At 38.2% G+C, this 22,891-nt stretch overlaps 1 protein-coding gene across 4 annotated transcripts in view; it reads right to left on the minus strand.

The window, feature by feature from the left end:
- MAST2 (microtubule associated serine/threonine kinase 2) overlaps positions 1-22,891 on the minus strand; it is a 199,648-nt gene that overhangs the window by 89,009 nt on the left and 87,748 nt on the right. The window contains exon 1 of one of the 4 annotated variants that reach the window (XM_074906297.1): positions 363-555. The exons of the other annotated variants lie outside the window; for them this stretch is intronic. Coding sequence (XP_074762398.1) covers positions 363-436 — 74 coding nt within the window. The 5' untranslated portion in view covers positions 437-555. Of the gene's footprint in view, positions 1-362; positions 556-22,891 lie in introns of those variants that run through there. 4 annotated transcript variants of the gene reach the window in all.

Below are 22,891 nucleotides of genomic sequence, written 5' to 3' on the forward strand. Positions count from 1 at the left end.
CCTAGTGCTGCCTATATCATCATAATACTGTTTTGCTACTTTGAATACTAAAGCAGCTTGTTCTCACTAAAGCATCTATCCATCATTTTGTAGAAACAAACCCCTTATCACATTCACATACTACGAGAAGTAAGGAACAATGCATTTAAATAAATACCTTAAAAAAGAATGATCAGTGGATCTGCACATTATGAATTTTACAACGAACACAATTACAAATCATTAAGAAATTAAGAAATCATACCTAACGTGCTAGGAATGTTATTTAATCTGTTAAGAACAGAAGAAAGAAAGCCTAAACAGTATTAAACAAGTAGCTGAGAAAAACATCGTAAGAATTACTCGCAAAATCCTTAGATTACCTTTTGGATCGTCTCAACATGCTGGTAGCAGGCAGAGAGAAATTGGACAGCACTGTCCAAAAGGAGTCAGACATGATCTTTAAAAGCTTTCATTGCTGGGAAAATACAGCACAATCAAGCCACTAGCAATAAATAAGGAACTAAATAATACCAGTGACAGAGCCAATGCAAATTCCCTGTAGACCTTGCAAGCTGTTCCATTAATGTGAGACAGGCAGGCAAGCGTACATATTGCTGCTGTTTCTACTGCCTCTGTTTTCTCCTGGCTCCATCCCTGCTTCCCTCCCTCCACCTTAGGAGGCAGTGCAAAATGAGATATTTATTCCATTCCTAACATACACACTTTAAAACTGGAGTTCGTTGTATACACAGTATACACACTTTATATACATGTCTCTGTGTTCACCCAATTACAATCAACAGATTTTAAAGCAAAACCGTAACTGGGCTGTCTTTCCAATCCTGAATAACACAGGGTTTTTAAGCTGTGTCTGCACAGAGAGCACCACTTACTGCCTAGTTTGTGTTTTTATTTTGAAATGGTGGCCCTTCTGCTTCCTAACTACACGAGGCACATCAGAAACATTTTGCCTGTTTTTTTCATCTTCCATCTTTAAACAAATCCCACCTTTTATCTTAAGTAACCCAAGTGGTTTTTAAATTTTAAAAAATGAAGCTTACAATGCCACCTAAGATCAGTTTAAAAACAGAAATCCATTCTCCCCCTGAAGTCAGCTGCACCACATACACGTCAGTCACAGTAAACACGAACTCCTTCATAGCACCTGGTGCCCACAAAACAACTCAACTGGCTGAATTTTGACAACAAAATGCAGATGGGACTCATGTGTGATGCACATCAGAGGTTTCCCACACACCCCCTTGCACATCAGCCACAAGTTCACTTTTCCTCCTTTGTGCCTGTACAAGATCCTTGCCGTGTTTTTGCTTTTTCCAGGGTTTAAACAAAACCTCATTGTAGCTGCTTTTTTTTTTTTTTTTTTTTTTTTTTTTTTTAATTTCAATATGCAATCTATTTTCTTCCTATTGTGGCTTTTTTAAGCACTTCTGCCAGTAGGAAAGCTAATGACGTTCTCATATTTCAGCCTTCTTGAGTGGCTTTTTATCACAGACATGAGAAAGATGACAATCAACAGCTGGCACTGCCTTCCATGCACAATACAGCCCTTAAAAAATACACATAAATGTCTAGGAGAAAGAAATCCCAGTAGACTCCCTTTAGCTTTCCACAGAATCACATGAAAGAATTAGATGGCCTTCATAACTTTCCATTAAGTAATGGCACATTTTTAATACACACATCTATCAAGAATCACAGTATCTGATTCAGCAAAGCATGCCCTTCCATCTGAGCTTCAAAACAGGGAAATGTGATTTTGCGTGCTGCAGGAACCGAATCTCTGCTCAACACAACCATCTCTTCTAGTGCTTTTAAACATTTGTATCAAATTAATCTAAATCATATTCTGGTTTGATTTCATAAAGTTAATTTAGAGTACAACTAGACAAAACTCTGCCACTGTCTACTACTGATGAGAAAGAATAGACACGTTTCTTTTTGAAGCCACATAACAACATGTACCAGTCAAGTGTAGAAACCGATGAACAGCATTGTAGCATTATATTCAGGATATTATGTGAACTTCCCATTCCAATAAACTCTAGCTTTGAAAAGGTATAAAAATACTCAGATTTACTGTCAGCTAAAACATGAATTGAAATTCCCAATCAAAAACGGAGGGGGAAATAGTGCTCAGTTAACTAACAAAATAAATGCATCACAACAAAAAGAACTTCCTGACTGCGTATAGTTAGCAAATAAGATCACAACAAGCTAAACCCCCTAAATTTATTTTAATTGTGCTTTTTTCAAAAGTGATTGAAAACCCAGCAGTTGAAGACATAGCACTCATAGTCACTGTACTCAGCACCAGCACTTTCATGTCTCCTACAGGAAGGACACAAAAAAGAGAAGCCATTTTAGGAGAACGCTCTCCATGGGCATGAGCGAGGGACTGCTCTATGGATAATATAGACTATATATATATGGATAATATAGACTGCTCTATTAACCCAGTGAAACCCTGTCCTCGGGAACAGCAGGTACCCCAGGCATGCAAGGGAATGGGGTGTTTGCTATCACTGGAAACCCATCCGTTCACCCATCTTGTTAGTCCATGTGGTTCTGCAGAGCACTTACCCAGGAACTGCAAAAAGCACTTTGGAATTATATAACACTGGTTCACAAACAGCAGAAAGTTCTTTAACACTTCATATTCCTGCTTTTCAAAATGCCTGCTCCACATGCCAATAGCAAAATCTAAGCTTGCAAATCAGCATCCGCAAAGTGCTCATTTTGGGACTGTCCCCAAACATAAACTACAGAGAAATTCAGAGTACCAAAAAAATGTGAAGACACCACATTTGGAGATGCAGTTTTTGCTAGAAAAACAGAACAACACATCAGGTATCTTTTAAAAATGTCATGTCTTAAAATACAATGCCAACATTTGGAGAATGTGCTTTAGTTGTAACAAATTTATGAGGCATAAGGATTTTCTTATATCTACAGTGAGAAAATAAATCCTTCTAAGGAACTATATTACTCTGTCTGCAGGATAAGCAAAACATTTTGTGAAGTTAGGACTAAAAACTTACCACTAGTTCAAAAATACAGCCTTCAGCATATCAGAAAGCATGTCAAGAAAAATAGCGCACACACAAATAGGTTACGAGATGAGTTTTCTATTTTATTTAACCCAAAAACATGAATACAGCTTCGTGCATTCCTGATCCTAGCTATTCCAAGACTGAAGAAATCTCTTTCCATATAAAATTCTTCCACTCACCTTTCAAGATATTCAGTCTCCATCAATCTCCCTAATGCACTTTCTTCACTTCATGCCCAACTTGTCCTCAGAAAAGACCACCTGCAGAACATTTCGGCAGCTCCTCTGATGATGGAGTATTTCTCTACCAACAAAATGTGTAGTTTCCAGGGTCCTTCTAATGACACCACATCCACTGGACAGTTATAAATAGTCCATGTCAACGACTACCCCAATCTCTCATCTTTACCATTACCAAAGTAGAACATTAATTAAGCCTGACATTAAATGAGAATACAATTAGGCAAACAGTTCACACGAAACCCACTACTTTCTGGACTTATTTCACAGCAGCTACATTTATTAAATAAATTCACTTGGTATAAGACCATCTTCTTTTAAACAAAATATGTCATTTTAAAAGTAAGCTGTACTGCTTATAAAGTTTGAAGTACTACCAATGAGATCACTGAGGTCATTTTGAAAAAGAATATCCCAAAGGTCAAAACTCTTGTGACTGACTACATTTTAAGTTTAGATATCAAAAAAGTTCCCACAAAATATTCTTGACTATATTTTTTTAATACTTCAACCAGGATGAAACATGTAGTAAACCAGTAGTTTTCAAATTAAGATAACTTTCCTGAGTAACGTTATGGTAAAGGAAAACTTAGAATGGAAACCAGCTGAAATACTAATTTGAATATTAGAAAGAAGTAGGTTTTTTCCATCACTTGAATGGTTACATTGTATTAAGTGGCACATAAATATGTGATAGTTTCAGACTTTTCTTAATAGTCATATAACTTTTTTGAATAGCCTAAAACCCGTGAGTTATTCTGTAGAATTATCCAGAAATTAAAACCATTTTATTAGCAAAGCTAACGTTTGGAGGAGTCACAAAAAAGATTCCTTCTCTATAAGGAGAGTATCAATTTTATTTTAAACTTTAAATGTTATACCCAAGGTAGAATAATTTTCAGTGCTAGTTAAGTAAGTGTACATCAATGCAGATGATCTGAAGAGATATCTACTGTATGCCACTAACAATATAGTTAAGGCTGTGTAATGTGTAAAAACTCCAGCGGAAAACTTTGGTCTTTCAATATAAAGAAAGGAAAAAAGTGCTTCCTATATGCTTCTAAAAAAAAGCAGGGTTCCTTTAAAAGAAAATTACATGAAAGATATGTGTGGAGCTATTTGGGGCATCATTATTATTTGAACAGTGACCTACGCAAATGAAGAACAGACTGTCTTTGAGCAGACTGCAATCTCAAGACACCTAAGTAACAGTCTGACAGAAAACAGTAAGTTGAATATATATTTAAGGTTCATTTTTTTCTGTCTTTACTTTCTAGGTTGTACAATCTCATATTTCTTCGGGTTTTGGCAGAAAACACCCCACCTCCAGAAACCACCAAGCCAGTACAGAACTAAAGAGGAGCCATACTCTTCTACTACAGTGGTTCATGCAGATTTCAGTTCCTACCTCTATGTAAAAAGGGCTCCCAAACACACGTTTATCTGAGATTAAACTAAGACCTGATGGCCAGATAATTCTAGGGAGAACAATCACCAAACTTCCCTCTCGTGTGTATTTCCCATGCAGGGAACATCATAGTGACTGCACTAGGTAATGATTCAAAGGATCAGAAACATTTACTGAACTAGCTGTCAGGCACTGCAAACTCATATAACTGAATAAAAGCTGCCAACATCTCATGTAACTTTAATCCAGCACAGTTACTGAATTAACAGGGGTTACCACCACAGTGGACAGCCCGAAATGCAATCCAATTCACTGCAGTATCACTGCACAGCTTAAGCATAAGCAACTGCTCTGATTTCATAGTCCTAGAACAACTCTTACAAAATTGTACTCGCTTACATACAGAGGATGTTAACTACTGCTCTATCATCACAATTAGTATTTTCTAAATGAAAACAATACCAAATAGTAATGAGAAGCAAGCACTGCTAAAACACAGTTAATTGTGCCCAAAATCCTACGAATATTTAATAAGAAAGATTCTGTCTTTGTATTTCTATTTACAGAAGTATCACTTACTAGTATGCTAACATTTCATACAACTCTTCCCAAATAACACCAGTAAGATGTCTGGCAACTTCAATATAACAGAAGCTTAACATTATTTCAAGCTCACAAAATTGATGACTGGGCTCAGATGCCATGGAAAGGTCAATTATCCTCTTTAAATAAGTTACTAGAACTTGCATTGTTTCCCTAGACCTGTCTTCTTCATGTATGATTCAAATGTCTGTTGTCTGGTTTAATCAAATGTAACTTCAATATGTGATTCAAACGCCATAAAAAATGGGAAGTGCTATTTGAAAAATAACAACACTGAACATTAGTTCTGAAAACCTCACTTCATGTTTATACCGAAATCTTCTAACATTTTATCCACAATGTTCTTGAAGACACTCAGTAACACTTTCAAGAAACACAGCATCACTGAGTTCTGCTATAACCTTGACATGCTCATCCAAAGATTTTCCCTCCTCTTCACCAGCCAAATCCAAAGGAAAACATAGATTGAGCCTCTTGATGCCTCCATAGAATGTCTTCATCTTTATCATGTATTATTTATCACTATGCACTTAAAACTTTCTTTCTACCCTGTAATACAGTGTTAATGAATTCACTGTGCAACAGCATTTGCAACCAAGAAGATCTTTTAATCTCTTCTCCTGCCACTCCAACCTTCATCAGCCTCTCCATGAAGCACAGCACTTCATCAGCTTCAGTTCTTTGCAGAATTCTTCCACCTCTGGCTCCCTGTGCTGAGTAACAAGACTGGGCAACTGCTAAATTCTCCCACAACACACATTCCAGAGAACCGTAACACACAGTCCTTGATAGACATTCTCCATATCCCATTCCAACAAGATCACTGCAGCAAAGTAGAATTGAAAAAGCAGGTGTTACTACCCTCTGTTTCACGGGGAAATGACAGCAGAGATCTTAATGGACAAATTAGGAGGAAAAGCAGCAGCAAAGATGGCTGGCACACTTTGTGTCTTCACAGGGACTGAGGACTGAAGAAGAACTACCAGTGGATGGTTAAAATTAAACAAGACAACACACAAGTAATTAAGGCAAAATGAACAAAGCAAAGAGAGGGAACAGAATTGTTTTAGGTGGGTGAATTAGAGGGGGGGTTGTTACTCAGATCACAACTACTAGCTCACAAGAGCAAAAAGGGCTCTGCTCACCCACACAAGACTGCAAACTTCCAACACCCATCTCGTGGCAGCAACCTGTATAGACACCGTGCCAGGGATCAACATGGTGCCTCCAGGCTCAGGGCTACACGCGGTAACCAGCTAGCAGGGAGTGCTTTCACCTGTTTGACAGCCTATTACCCAGAAGACCAAATCAAGCCTGAACTCTAAAATGAGCTCTGGCATTTGATTTGTTTCTAGGTATAATTCCATCTGCTTGCTCCAGCCTGAATCTCCAGTGCAGGACCTTCCACTCCACAGCTTGTTTCCCCATTTCTTGGTTAACACACTTAAGCTCAGCTGAAATGTTGAGGATATTGTAAAGCCCTTGCATTTACCATGGCTTTTCTGAGACAAAAAGCTTATTTTGTAGGATGTTGGCTAAGAAGAGTTATTCTGGGAGCACAGGGAATGCTAATGTAATGAACAGACTAAGAGGATGAATTTTACATTTTCAAGCATAAATTCTTAATGAAGTTAGAGCATGGGATAAGAATAGACTTTACAAAATAAGCCATGGTACAGAAGAGACATGAGAAATCAAAACCATGCTTGGGAAACATCATGAGTGCTGGTATACAAAAAAAAAAAACACCAAAACAAACAAACAAAAAAGATAAAAAGTAAAAAGTTCACGTGGTTTTAAAGGCACAGTTACATCCTAATTTGGCCATGAATTTGTAACAGAAATTGGTCCCTATTTTAGTTATTCCTTTGGAACAATATGAATCTTCACAGTAAAAGCTTAGCTTTTAATCTTAAAGCCTGGGAAAGCCATGATAACATATCATCAACCAACAGGCAAGCACTCAAGGTTGTGAGCCTCAGAAAAATATATAACGTACAAGGCAGAACGAACATAAGAATAAGCCCAGAACACTGATTTTTATATAATTGCAGACTGATACATCTCTATAAGCTGTTTTACTGTAATTCTGGGAAACCCACAAAGGTAATGTTTCCTAAAATATACGCAATATTTAGAAACTCTTCTAACAAAGATATTTGTTTTATATATGACTTCTAACATGTATGTCTACTTATATATAAGTAGGGACATACATGTTAGAGGTCTGGAAGACAGAAGGAGATTTAACAAATTAGGATAAATTGGCCCAAACTGAATTCTCTACTTTGAAATACAATACAGAATAGACAGATAGGGAATGCTTGTTGATTTCTGCAGTCTCCAGAGAAACATTTGGTTTAAAATATTAAAAAACAAAATTGAAAAGTTTGCAATGATAAATCTTACTACACTCTACTGTAACAAATTAAAAGTGGCACAAATAAATATAAATACTATAGCTAGAAACAAAAATTTATAACAGAAAAGCTCATTTTTAAAATAAATTACTTATGTAGCCCACCCCACCAATGACCTTTTAAACCATTTCAGATAAAGAAAAAATTAAATGTTGATAAATGGGAATATTCACCTTACACTCACTTTTCTTTCTTTTCTTCCCAACTTTAATTAGCAGATCTAGCATTATACAGATTTTAGATTAAGAAAAAAATTTCAAAATTTAAGCAATATTTATGCAAAATTTTATTATTTTCTAGCAAAATCAAATTTAGGCTTCTACACTACCCATAAAAATGCAACTAGTAATAAAAGCAAATAATATTTCAGCTCGTCAAATTATTTGGTACAATACACAAACTACTAAACAAACAGATAAGCTGAGAGAGCATAGATAATGCACCCAAATGAACACCACCTACCCATCCAAATAATGTACATTCTGCAGAGAAAACACGACTTGCAAAATTAAGAAAGTACTTTTCACAATACCAACCACTTACTACAACAGTACGTAAAAAACAGACTGTGGCGTTCTACTGTGTAGTCTGCAGCTGCCCTTATCTTTAATAAGAAGAGGAAAGTTGCAGAAGCGACAGGTCACAGTTTTATGATCCATCTTGGTATTAGAGGAGGCTGCGCACACTAAGCCATGGGGTGCAGGCTGGAACACGTCCCCATGGGCTGTTCCTCTATGTCAAAGATGAATGCAGCTGTAATCAACTTCATTTTGTTCAAATTAATTGCAAGTTCTCTGGGAGGGCAATGCAGACACTTGTGACTAAAAGGAACACTTCTGGTTGAAATTAGTGCGTTGATTCACTCAGGAAATTGGACGTTTAATGATTTTGGATTCTTCCAAATTCTCAGAAGCAGAATGGACAAAAAGTTGCAATAAAATGAAGGGTGGAGAAAAGCTGATAAGGATTTATGTCAGATTTCTTTCAGTTGAACTTTGCGTCCTAAAAATTTGCTGAGAATTATGATTTGACCTGTTCTGTTGTTATTTTTAATTTTTTCTCTATTGACAAATAAAACTGAGAATGACAGAACAAAAATAGGAACAAAAGAGAGCACAAAAAACAATATTCACCTTCTCACACAAGCTATAACCCAGACATACATTATCATTTCTACGTGTGCAGCAGGTCTTTTAATAGAATCAAAAGTATTACTTCCACAACTTGTTTTTTGTCTTTTTTTTGTTTTAGTTTTTATAAAAATAAATGCCTATCTCAGCCCAGAGATGTGACAATGCAGCTCTCACTGCACAACAAGTCTTTCCCAGACGGCTGGATCAATAACATCCCTGTTCTAAAGACCTGAAAGTCTAAAGAAAGGAAAGGGCAGGAAACACAGGAAGGAAAACAAAAGCACACAGGGCTCTTTCACCACAGCAAAGATTACTGTTTGAAGATTTTATTTTAGAACATTAATAATTCATAATGACAGTGTAATGTAAACTAGGTTAGAAGATTATGCTCTCAAGTACCACACAAGGGATTGAATGACAGAATAATAACCACTCGCCAAAGTAGCAAAATTTTAGTAGATGAGGGGAAGAGAGAACTTGGAGGACTAGAACAAGCATATTTGAGATGAACGAACAAAAACAGGAATAGAGAGATACTGAAGAAAAGGGGATGCAGCCTATAGAAAAGAAAGCACAAAAGGATGTATTACAGAAGATGAAGCTCTGCTGCAGGCCTTCTGGCATGGCACAGTTTTGAGTATTCAAACAAGAGCTTAAATTTGAGACAAAAGTTCAACATAGCTCAGGACAATGAGACACAGCTGAAACACGATACAGTTTTTAAAACTGGTGCAACATTACCCTGAAATCTTCTTATCTTTGTAACATCCTAAACTTTCCTTAAGCTTTTGATCCACTAAATTGTTTATCTGTCTAAATTAGAAATTGCAACTCATGGCTTCAAACAGTAAATTTTAAAGAAAACAGATCTAAGGAATCTTCTACTCATGGGCAGGAATAGTCCTGTGCTAATGGAAACAGATGTGTCATATAATCTCTATTTCCCCCCAGCTCAAGTCTGTTAAATTGAGACTACGTACTCGCTATTTGTACATCCTACTATCAGTCCTTGAGTATGGGATGTTAACGGGCCTGTTTGCACACTCACTGATTTTCCATGTCAAAACTAAAAATAGCACCTGGTTGCCTCATAGTACAATTAAAAACAAGTTATGGAAGATGCATGGGACTGTCTATCAATAATAATAAACACATGACTGCCTGGTTAAGAATATATATTTCTTTCTCAGAATTATTCCATTTCCAGGAATCTTTCAGCACATGGGTTATTTCTGTATCTGTATTCCAAGATCAACAGGTCTTTGAGGGAGAGACTATGTGGAAGGAAGAGTTTTGTACAGAATGGAGCAAACTACTATCATCTGAGGAAATCACTGTTATTTGTGGAGGACAGAAAAAGGGAAGCTTCAATATTTAATACAGTCTCTCAAGGACCTTCCAAGCTTTTCATTCCTCACTAGGAGTTGCTACCTTGTCCCAACCATCCCAAATTCTTTGAACAGTGCAAGGGTAGTAAATGAGTCAAGCTCACATGCAGGCATATCAGCAGATCACAGCCTTCAAACACAGTTATAGAGAAAAACCAGTTACAAACCACTTGGTTTATAAATGGCTAGCAAACATTAAAGCCCTTCAACTCATGAAGTCACAAGTACATGCTCCCTTCTGGGAGCCTCCGATTTACTAGGTCAAATGAACAGGTTGTGCTTTACAAGTGGTCCCACGGAGGGCAGCCAAACGGTGTGCCTGGAACAAAACAAGAATTCACACCTCGGGCTCCAAACCCCATGGGTTTAACTCTTCTGCTGCTGCAGCTCCAGAGAGGACACAGGGATTTTAGCATTTACATAATGCCTTCACATGAAAAAAATTATACCATTCAGGCCACCATGCCTCAATATTTCCAAACATTCGGCAAGCTAACGGACAGTTTCTGATCAGCATAGGAGAGACAAAAAGTATCCGAGCCTGTCAAGTTTTAGGTAACACAAATACATCCCTCCCCTAGAAGTCTCCATCTTCTAAGATGGGAAAAACTATTACCAGGAATAATAACTGGTATAAAAGAAAAGAAATAAAGTGAAAAATTTTCATTTAAAGAGAAATGAATTCTGGGAAAGTCACTCATTCATTCAATGTGAGAGGTAGATTACAATTCAGTTGCCAAAATATTACCTACTCAAAATTCACCATTTCAGATTATGCATAATGATATATTCATAAAGTTGTTCTGTTACTCATTATTCCTGAATTACTTATCTACAGTGTTTCCAAAAGTGACATTATACTGTTTCGCAGTCAACTCTGACCAATTATTTAGCACATTTAAGAAAGCAGAACTTGTACCAAATCAAGCACTGAACCAGGAGGGTATCACTTGCTGCAAAACCAAAACAATTTCCAAATGTCATTCAAGCTGAATATAGTCCTCTTCATTAATCCTCTGACACTTGTCAAATAGGAAATTCTAACTAAAATAAATTCTTAAACCTCTATCAAGTGACTTTAAACTAAAAGGACATTTAAGTAGAGATAGGGAACTATCACCAACTCTTGACAAGCCTTGAGGTATTTCCAAATAAAAATATAAAGAACCTCATCAAGTCTGAATTCTGAAATGCTTTTTATCTTCCCTAAAAATATGGCACTTCTCTTGTTTACAGGTGCTGTCCTGCTGTGTAAAACATGCAGCCTTCAAAGCCCAAAATACAGGTAATCTGGGGACGTGCATGCCAAGAATACATCCTTATACTATGGAAGGGATTTCTGTACCTGTCTTGAAGTAGAAGGACTGGAGTTAAAAGGCCCTTATCAAGACACACCAGCAACCCCAAAACATAAGAACTGCCACAGCCTAACAGGAGACCCCATTCAAACAAAGTGGGTGTCTCCATCCCCACCCTTTGGTGAAGGTGAGCTGACCAGCACTGCCTGGAAAGCCCGTTGGTTTAGTGCAACAGAACAGGCTCTCAGAGGGCACTGCACGCCAAATCACACTGATGCACTGAAACAAGCATTAGCTCTAAATATAGGTTTTCCCTCATCCATTGCAACAGCTTATACAAAAAAGTCTTTAAATAAAGGCAGGCAACCCTCCCTGTGCATTTGTTGAGCATGTATGTGTAATATATTCTTGCTACTGCAGTTATTGATTAAATGCTGTTCCCTAGTAGGGTTTTTATGTAAATAAATTAACACATTCATAGAATTATAGAGTGGTTTGGGTTGGAAGGAACCTTAAAGATCATCTCGTTCAAACTCCCCTGCCATGGGGCTCAAAGCCCCTTCCAACCTGGCCTTGAACACTTCCAGGGAGGGGGCAGCCAAAGCTTCTCTGGGCAACCTCATCCAGTGTCTCACCACCCTCACAGTAAAGAATTTCTTCCTTATATCTAATCTAAATCTACCCTTTTTCAGTTTAAAGTCATTACCCCTCATCCTATCACTACACTCCCTGACAAAGAGTCCCTCTCCACCTTTCCTGTAGCCCCCTTTAAGTACTGGAAGGCCGCTATAAGGTCTCCCTGGAGCCTTCTCTTCTCCAGGCTGAACAACCCCAACTCTCTCAGCCTGTCCTCACAGGGGAGGTGCCCCAGCTCCCAGATCAGCCCAGGACACAGAAGGCCTTCTGGGCTGCAAGCGCACATTGATGGCTCATAGTTTTTCATCCACAATACCCCTAAGTCCTTGTCCTCAGGGCTGCTCTCAATCCACTCACCATCCAGCCTGTATTTGTGCTTGGGATTGCCCTGACCCATGGGCAGGACCTTGCCCTTGGCCTTGTTGAACTCCATGAGGTTTGCCCGGGCCCACCTCTCCAGCCTGTCCAGGTCCCCCTGGATGCCATCCCTTCCCTCCAGCCTGTCGACCGCACCACACAGCTCGGTGTGGTCGGTGAACTTGCTGAGGGTGCCTCGATCCCACTGTCCGTGTCACCAACAAAGATGTTAAACAGCGCTGGCCCCAACCCCTGAGGAACACCACTCATCACCGCTCTTCACTTGGACGTCAAGCCATTGTCAGCAACTCTTTGAGTGCGACCATCCAGCCAATTCCTTATCCACTGAGTGCTCCATCCATCAAATCCATGTCTCTCCAATTTAGAGACAAGGATGTCATGCCGAACAGTGTCAAATGCTTTGCACAAAGCTAAGTAGATGACATGAGCTGCTCTTCCCTTATATCACAGATGTCCATAAAATCCTAATTATATAAACCCCATAACTGTAATTACACATTGATCAAGTAATTATGTGCTGTGCTCAAACACTGAGTATTTTGAAGCAACATTAGGTTTCCCATTTTGTTTTCCTTAAATTAAGACAGCAAGGATCTGACCACCACTGCCTTCAGAAGTGGTGACCAGATTTTGTACAGGCTAGAAAAAAAACCATTAAACTATTCTTCAAAGCTATAAAAAATTAATACGTATTATCAATAGACTTTATTAAGGCTAGAATGCCCAAGGCAAAACAGTCCTACAAAAATCACCTCTACCATATATCCACAGAACATGTTCCACAACTGGCATAAATTTGTGGAATCAAAATAGCATGAGAAAATATCCCTTGAATAATCAGCTGATCCCAACTCTTTCCTTGATTTGTTAGGATAAAGCAAATTTGCACTGAGGCTTCACCTCACCTGCAGCACCCAGTGAGGCCAGAAACACAACACTTGAACACATTCACCCTTGTTACCACAAACAAACGAGTCAGTTTCTCAAAGTACTGAAACTAGTTTATATCTTGCTGATACAAAAAGTGTAGCTTTTTTTGGACAGGGGGAAATGGATGTTCCTTTAATCTCAAGGCCCATCAGTTCTAAGTTACAACAATTAATTCATGACATCTTTTAAGCAACTTGATATGAAGAAATGATGTAAATCTATATTTCGATTAAAGGACAAATATGGGTGTACAAAAACTTGCCAACTCATAAAGAGGACCAGCTGTGAAAACATGGCCCCATTTTCTTCTTCAGTAATTTGACTTCCCTGCTACCCCCAGAAGAGTCCAAGCCAGATCCCAAATATGAGAGCAAATACTTCAGTTTAATTTTGGACATCATTGTCTTTTCTTCCTAAAGATACATGACCCACGGCTGCATCAACTATAGTAGTCTAATTTCACCTGCTATCAATTTATTTTTATTGTAATCATGCCACTTCACATTTCCTTTTACTTTTTTGAAAGGTTTACATTATTTTCAATTGTTCAAAGGCTATATAGAAAATATTTTCTCTCTTAACTAATTCTTTCAAGAAGCTGTGAATTCTAGCTGTAGAACACATGGCATCATATGCACCAACAGTTGTTCATCTATCTATGTAAAAGTATCAGCCACGCCATGAAAAATGGGCAAGAAGGGGAAAACCTGTGTAGATACTTGCAAACACAATATACAGATGGTAAAAAATTAGAAAGATTTAATGTTAAGGCATAGACTTTTCTGGTTACATTTTCCATCAGTTCCTAATATCACTTGCATAGCCATGGAAATGAACCACAGCCTGGCTAACCTGAAGGTGTTAAGCTCAGTAGATCAATGATGGTACTAACTTGCCAAGATGAACCTTTGCTCTAAGCAAGCAGGAATGGCTTTCACTGGTACCGTAACCAAGTAAACAAAACTACAACAAAGAAAGACAGGATAAAACAGGATCAAGAGTTGCACAGGTGAAAGCAACAAAGACAAAAATAAAAAGTTATTACAGTAGACCTAAGCTCTTACACAGAGCTATGCATCTGTGAATCATCAACCATTCAGTATTTAGAGAGCAGATGGCCGAAAGGTCCCCATATGTGAAAAATATTATTATTAAGGAGAGTCCATAGTAACAGGAGACTATAATTTGACACTGTGACTTTTATATGAACTATTCTTAAAGAGAAAATTTTTCACTTTTGACCCATGTCAAAAGCCTGAAGATTGAAGGACTCCGAGAAAAAAAAGCAGGCAAGAACCAAAAAAACTTTTTTGAAAATAATCATTAGATCTCCTCTCCAAAAAGAACAGTTCTCAGCTGACTTTGACAATAATCTAATTTTGATACATAATTGCTACTTACCAGTCTGTTAATTAGCCCCAATGCTAAACAGCATTTAATCACCCTTGTTGTAAAGGACATCATCCAACACCAGCCTTTAAATAACAAAATTTACTGAAAATTACATTGATGACATTGACATTAAAATGTTAGGAGACTCCTCTTTAGTCACTGCTTTTCCTCTCACTGCATGTGCTGCCAAAATGAGCGCCTTATTAAGAATTTTCACTGAGTACTGCCCGGCGTGCAGGGAAAGCAGCAGGCACGCAGGGCAAGCACCTCTCTGTCCATGGCAGTGCACATTAAGGACAGACACATGCAACATCCCTTTCGTTTGCTGACAACATGATTTCCACTCAACAGATGTAATATATGTTACTCTCCATTAGAGGGACAGAGCACTAAAATAGCTCAACTTCACATTTTCTGGTTACTCCTATCAGAGCTGGCCAGCAAGAGCACTCTCCCTCTGAAATAACAGTCGAGATTCAGGGGCTATTGCATTACCACCTGATGAGTAACTGAAATTTGACCAGCTGCATCCACGATGCAGCATTTGAACTTCAAAACCAGCCCTCTGATGGCTATGCTGGCTCAAGTTTTAAGTAGGTACCACTGAGCTCCGATTTCATAACCACACACAAAGATCTCCAAGCTTGTGTTAGCCTTTGTCAGTAGCTCACTATGTGAAATTTCCTCTTTGTGAAGAAGCTGAAGGTTTTCACTGGGGCTGCTGATGGCCATTCACATTCCATAATAGCACAATGTGCTAGGAAGAGCTAATCCTGAGGGAAAAATACATCAGTCAAGATCTCAAATGCTTTAATACAAACTGAGCTGGCTTGGACTTTTTTTTTTGTTTACAAACTCATGTAGCCCATATTTAAGCCTGCTAACAACAGGCTTGATTTTACTCATTATACTTTGTAGACCCTGTTTGAAGACAGACTTCAGCCTCCTAACTTCTGTAAAAAACTAATGTGAAAAGAACAGAATGCAGTACATTGGCACAGACCCACTATTCTAGGCAAGGCTTTTTAAGGACACCACCTAGGCTGTTTCACTTTTAAACCGGCTTTCATTCCATCAGCCACGCCTGTGAGGGTTCCTTTGCTGCACAGTACTTGGAAGCTAGCACAAGGTACAACCAAGAATTTGCATATATGCCCAGGTAGACAGGTTTCCAATTCCTTAATTTTATCTTCTTCCCAACATAGGGCCTTACTACAGATGAACTAGAAAAATTTGTACCAACAAGCAACATCATCCTGAACACTAAATGGCTGGAAGTAACTTATGACTGCAAGTCTGTTCCCTTCTGTTAGATACTATTCTCAAACTATGAAGCTGTTAAGTTCATCAATGGTTACACCAACACCAAACTGTTAGAAATTCCTAAATGATACCTCTCCTTACCTCCACTGAAAAGGATGGCTGTAGCATGGACTAGACGGATTGCTCTGGGGCTGTGAGTTCAGGTAAAATACTAGAGGAGAAGTAACAAGTGCACAGTCAGCACTAAATGGGAATTTAAGATGCTGCAGACCTGGAGCAGATGTAGAAGAGAACATGTGCTGATGAACATCATTTCCTCGGCAGTGGGAGTACAAAGGAGAGGAGATTCTGACAAGGTATCACAGTAGAAAGAAAAATAATCAGGGTCAGTATCACATCTTCTGTTTCAATACAGGAAAAAAGATACTTCCAAAATACAATTTATATCTTCTTAATAAATGCAATCAACTAAGTGGTCAAAAGTCATCCTTTCAATTATCATCCAAACCAAAATGTATTTTTCAGTCAATTTAATATCTCTGCTACATTATTTTTCCACTATGAAAATCTTCCAATATGGTATTATCCAAATCCTTTTCAGTAGTGATACCCAGGCTTTCTGGAATACGCACTACTGTCAATCCTTAATGTAAAACTTTTAATTGAGAAAAAATAACAAATTGATAATGGCACCAGTAACAGACATGGACCATTCATATCACAGCCTTCACAGTTTGGGAGCCATGGTTCCACACCATGGCTGTGGCAACAACAGAAATACACAACTGTGAGAATGTGAATTACACAAACCATTAACTAGAAAACCACATTTAGCACTGACAGTCTTTTAGAACAACAACTAATGAAGCCTGAAAGCAGCACTGCAAAATGGCTTCATTCTAATTTTAGCAATGGGGAAACTGAGGCACAAAGGGGTTAAGTAACTCATCCATGGCACATCCACTGTAGCATCAGGATTACAGCTGAGGACACTGATTCCCAGCTCTGTGCTCAGTTCTATAAACTACACAGCTCTGGCAGGGTTAGCAGCCAGCACACACTGGTATACACAGAGAGCACAGAAAATTTTTCAAAGTAGCTGCTTTCCAAAAAGCTGCAAACAAACTTCTACATAAACATTAAAAAAAGGTTCTAACACCTACTTTATTGAACTATACACGATGAGATGTCCTTCACTAGAAATAAAGTGAAAGTTAACTTACAATTATTGGTATTATAAAGCGTGCTTACGTGCCAGAATACAAACCAGTGCCACTGTATTCTTACAATTATAACTTTGATTCTGACTGAGGGATGAAAGAAGTTTCTATTTACCATATTTAAACATAAAAGTGAGCAAAAGGGGAATATGTCAGTTTTGTTTGGTATTCAGACATTTTACACTGAAAGTCCTGAAGTCGAGCATGTTTGTCAATACTCCTTGCTTTACATTTTCTAATGAATCCAAATACTTATCACTAAGTAACCTTCACATATTGGAAATCCTCCCCACCAGCAATCTCTGCTTAAACAGCTGATGAGCTTTACAGTCCACAGACAGAAAAGGTTAAGCCTGTCTCTTTAACCTGCTCCTCTCTTCACTGACTATGTGATAGATTCATTTAACCTCCTCTACTCATAAACATAGTATTAAATCTACAGTTTACTTATTTTTACCCACTAGAAATAATAAATATGATTACAAACATCATAAATAGCAGTTTTCATTAGTAGATTTCAAAGCATTTACAAAGGACACAGGCATTAAAAAGGAATTGTTTGTTTAAATTTCATTTGTAAAACTGCATGTGGCAATGTAAATAAAGATTTTTTTGCTTCAAATCTAACAGTTTTCAATAGCACTCAATTTTAAAAGATAATAAAGATATCAAAGGTCTCTGGAGATTTGAGCCCTATGAGAGCTTTCTGGCAGATTATTAAAAGCACTTTCTAAATCTGAAGAGTGATCAAACTAAAAAGAGTTACAAACATTCAGTTTTACTACACTAATTAATGCCTGGTACAAAACCTAACCCCAATGTACCCCATTTAAAGAGATTTAAGTATTGCTCCTTTTTGGCTATACTTTAGGGTAAATGCTCCACAAAAGTAAAATGTTAAAGCTTCCAAATGAAATTTTGTGTACAGCCAAATAAGCATGCCAGATAAAAGAAGGTTTTAACAAATAAAAGCAGTGTCTATTGGGCACAGAAAATTCTGGCTTCTTTTTCTTCATAGTTTCAATTTGAAATGTTTAAGTGCAATTTATTTTTCACAACACTCCTTACTGGATCCGCAGAGATGGGGCTCCAAGCCTCTGTTTCCTTCGTTTCATCATTGTGCTGATGTACTATGTTTCTTCCCAGCACAAGAGGCTTAAAGCCGGGAAAGAGAGCCCACCGTTATCACTCCAAGGCAGAGCACAGAACAATCGTGCAATTCCAAGCTCTTCATGTAACCCCAGTGTCACAGAGACCTCAGGAGTTCAGTAATGGTCCAGATTAATCACATGGCTCATGTCAAAAACCTAATTATTTAAAAAAAAAATATCTTCCACGAGTCTATTCATAACATCCAGAGAAAGGCTATTAAGCTCCCCAGTACAAAATGAAGATGCATAAAAGTCCGGGACACAAACTAGCCATCTGACCTGTCACGCAGCCAGCAATACAGTCCTGACACACTCAGGCTGAGCCCGCAGCAAATCGGCGACAAACTTCTCCTGGGCTTCAAGGAGCAGAATCAGTTACTCTCGCCAAATCAAAAGGAAAGCGTCAAGCCAAAGGGAGCGATGGTACGCCTGAAAGGATTCTGGCGGAAATCTCACACAGCAGCTTGAAAACTCACACTGTAATAGGAATAGTCACTGCTCCCACCCAAAGCCCTTGCAGAGTCATCAGCGGTGCAAAGAGCAGCTGCTCTTGACCGGCGGGGGAACACGGGAACCATCCCTTTTTCAGAAATCAATCCCCTTAAGAACACACACAACTTTAACCTTAAAACATCTTCCTGTAACTCCCAAGCTGCATTTCAGCCACCAACTTTATGGATTCTAGCACTGAAAACAGAGCAACAGCAATCACAGCAGCCTAGGGAGCCAAATGCTGAAAGTGAGGGGAACACCTCCATTAGGAGACAGCGTTCCCTTGCACAATGCAAGTCTTGCATTTTTGTTTGCACTTTCAATCAGCTCAAAATCAATTTCATGCTATTAACAAAACTGCCCCCAAATAATGTCCACATTATTTTTTAAATACACATTTGTAAGAAGGTAGCTTTCCCCCCAAAAAAATCCAAATATGTATCTTTGACAGACTTTAAAAATGTTAAAGACTGATTTTACGCAGGTAAAGTCTGCTATTCACAAGTACCCATCAACCAAGTCAAGCTCCAGATTACAACTCCTATCTTCAGATCCTGCCGTGATTCAAATCACAGCAGGAGTGCCCCACACTACACCTCTCAACAGCTGTGTCCCATCAGAAGAACAAACTGCCAGTCTCAAAAGTAAGGGCCAGGGTGCCCAGGGTGCTGTTCCTTAAACAACCAGAGCCCCTGCCGCCTCCCACACCGTGCCTTCAGAGTCAGAAAGCACAGCAAGCAACAAAAGGTACAAATTTGGGATGTTATGTATAATTTTATTATACTTATTAAATGAAAACCTGGATTAAGTAGTGGAAACTTGACAATAAAAACTTCACAAAAGAATTTTTTCACTTTTAAATCCTTGATGAAAAACTCCATAAATTTTTTCTCTCTGAATTACAGTATATACAGAACACTAAAATCCCCTTTATTCACTAAATCACTTCTTTTATAGAAACAATGCTTTCAAATTATTTTTAAAGCCTAATATACAAATAGCAACACTCCTACGGAGCCCTGCAGGAATAATTCACCACACTCCACCTTCAGAGCCAGTCCCACAGATCAGCTTAGGAGCACCAGGTTATTTTTGATCTATTGCTTGTGAGCTGCTTCTATGCAGCTCAGAGAAGGATGGAGTGGTTAGAAAATACCACCTCTTTCTCTCCCCATCTATAAAAAGTATCACAAACAAAAAGCACCGAATGGAAGCGTTCTTTCTTACTCTATTTCCACATCCGAGACAGAACAGAGCGCAGAAGTAGCAAAACTCGTTACTCCTTTCAGAACCATTTTTTTTCCTCCATTTCTAACACTTTGACTTCTCCACACTTGAGGCACAGCACTTGCTACTGGCAGGGAAACAGCATCGATCGATCCCCAGCAGAAACACTTACCCACCAGAAACAGAATGATATACTCCATTTCTCTGCAGATACAGAGGAAATTCCCACAGCACCTGAGCATGGCAAGATAAAGACAAACAAGCACTAAAGGCCAAATTTTTTTTTCCTGCCATCAAGCTTGTTATTGTTTCCAAAGTCCAATCATTAAAAAGAATATGAGTAGACACTGATATAAACTGGTATTCAGCATATGCTCCCAAAGAAATACCTTGGCGTGTTTGTGTCTTATTTTACTGTCAGGAAGCTGGGAGTAAATTTAACAAATAATGATGAAGACTTGTTTAATTAAACACCCTATGAAATGTCTAGGGCTGTAGAAACTAAGAACCTTCAGAGGTTTATAAGTAGAAGGGGAGTACAGAAATGGAGGGAGAAAAAACGAGCCTTACAGTAGACATAAATTGCCTGAAAAAGAGATTAGAAGGAATAAAGACCACCATAAAAGCCTTGCATATGTCTTTAGCAAACACTATTATGTTGCTTACCACATTTCATGAAGATAGACATAAAAACTTGAGGTAAATACTATTTCTTATCAGCACCTATCACCACTAAGCAGTTTGTAATATTTTATTTAAATGTGTGTTTTTACTGGATCTATTCTGGATTATAATTATTTTTCATGTTTCTTATGCTACCATGTTCTTTTTCCATTTGTACAGACTTTAGAAGTATACTTGATACAGATGGTTGATAGCAGGAAGGAATTAACAAAAATAACTTGCATCCAAAATTAAAAACTGGTTTAGCAAATTTAGTTTTCTGAGGAAATTACTCTTTTCAAATTTAGATATAACATGGGAAAGCAGTATTTTCTTTTTAGAAAATTTTACATTTAGACAGTACGAAAATTACAGCAACCCAAGCTAGTAACCCTGACTAAGAAGCCATGAGGATTTCAAATATGAACCCACATTTCTCAAAAAAGCTAAATGGGTCAATAACGTTCATGTTATAAACAACTGAATTATTAAAAATGGGGTACTGAACAAGAAACCACATGGCTCAAATGCAACCTCAACTCGATTTAGTGCCTGCTGATTATCCAAGAAGGCAATCAGAACAAACAGTGAGCTCCAGAATGGTGTTGCACATTTTGCGGCCACAATGAAAATCTGCACTTCACAGCCTGGTCTTTTGGATGCCAAGTTGCCGCTACACACATGAACACACACAAGCACTTCATCATGAGCCTCATCTTGCTGTGCAGTCCCCACCTTTGTCCTTTGATGTCTGGAACGTCTCTAGTGCGCTTTACACACAGGTGCACATCAAAACCATTTGAAAGCTGAAGCCAACAATACAAAAAAAACCCATCTCTGTACATACTGTAGCACCAAAACAACAGAACAGGGTAATAACTGCAAATAATTAAACCACTTCCACTAATAGGATGGAGATCAAAGTTTGGGTCTATCACTTCACATTTGCTATTTCAAATGAAAGAAAATATTCATGAATGGTAATTACTTTCTGTGAACAAAGCATGGAAAAAACATAACCAATACATTTATATACATAATTTATTAAAAGAAAACTTTGAACTCTGATTATTGAACCACACCAGAGAGAGAACACAACTACTTGTTCCTGTTCTCATACTTGTATAATTCAACCTCTTAGCAGTCTACAACTCAGTTGAGTATAATTTCCTTTAGTGCATTAAACATAACCACCCTACAGAAACACACACGCTTTAAGCACATTAACAACAAAATGGTATCAAAACAATCAGGCATTCCTCTTAATGTCACCCTGCATACAATGCCCCCATCTGTTTTACATATCTGCTCACTCTGTGCTGATTATTTCAAGATTAGACTGAAAGATCTCCCAAGGAAAAAGCCATCCTCTATGGTGTGCTATGTGCTCCCTTCTGCTAATATGGAAGCAGGGTCACTAATCAACAGACATCACAGGCTTCATCCCACCATTCATTCTCTTCAGCTTCTACCAAACACCTTCTTTAGGTGACAAAATTCCTCATACTCTCCTGCCAAAAATACAGAGACATCTAACTCCACTCCTTCAGCATAAACAAGTATAGCAACTGTTGTTGTCCATGCCTACAATCAGTTCCTGCAGAAAAATAGGGACTACCAAGATTGACCCAGGCAAATATGAAGCAATGAGAGTCAGATAAAAGTTAGAAGCACTGTCAGGAAGAGCTTGCCCTTCTCCATTCAGCCATGATAAATACTCTACTTAATCCACAGTCAAAAATCTTTCTAAATCAACAATCAACCAAAGCAATGCCTAGCAAGCTGCAATAATCAAGTCTTCATTCTACTTCTGGCTGGCTAGAAAATAATTACTTATTCCCCAAATATGATCTTTTCACAGAAGTAAATGCACCCCAGCCTCCAGGCTAGCACACAGAAAAGTGCTGAGTGGCTGCATATTTCTATATAATACAACTGCTACTGAACTACCACAGAGGCTGGAGTTTGTGCAGAAAATGGATGCACCTCTTGAGAGT

The sequence above is a fragment of the Athene noctua genome, chromosome 5 (genome assembly GCF_965140245.1).
Source record: "Athene noctua chromosome 5, bAthNoc1.hap1.1, whole genome shotgun sequence".
In the NCBI taxonomy this organism is placed as follows: domain Eukaryota; kingdom Metazoa; phylum Chordata; class Aves; order Strigiformes; family Strigidae; genus Athene; species Athene noctua.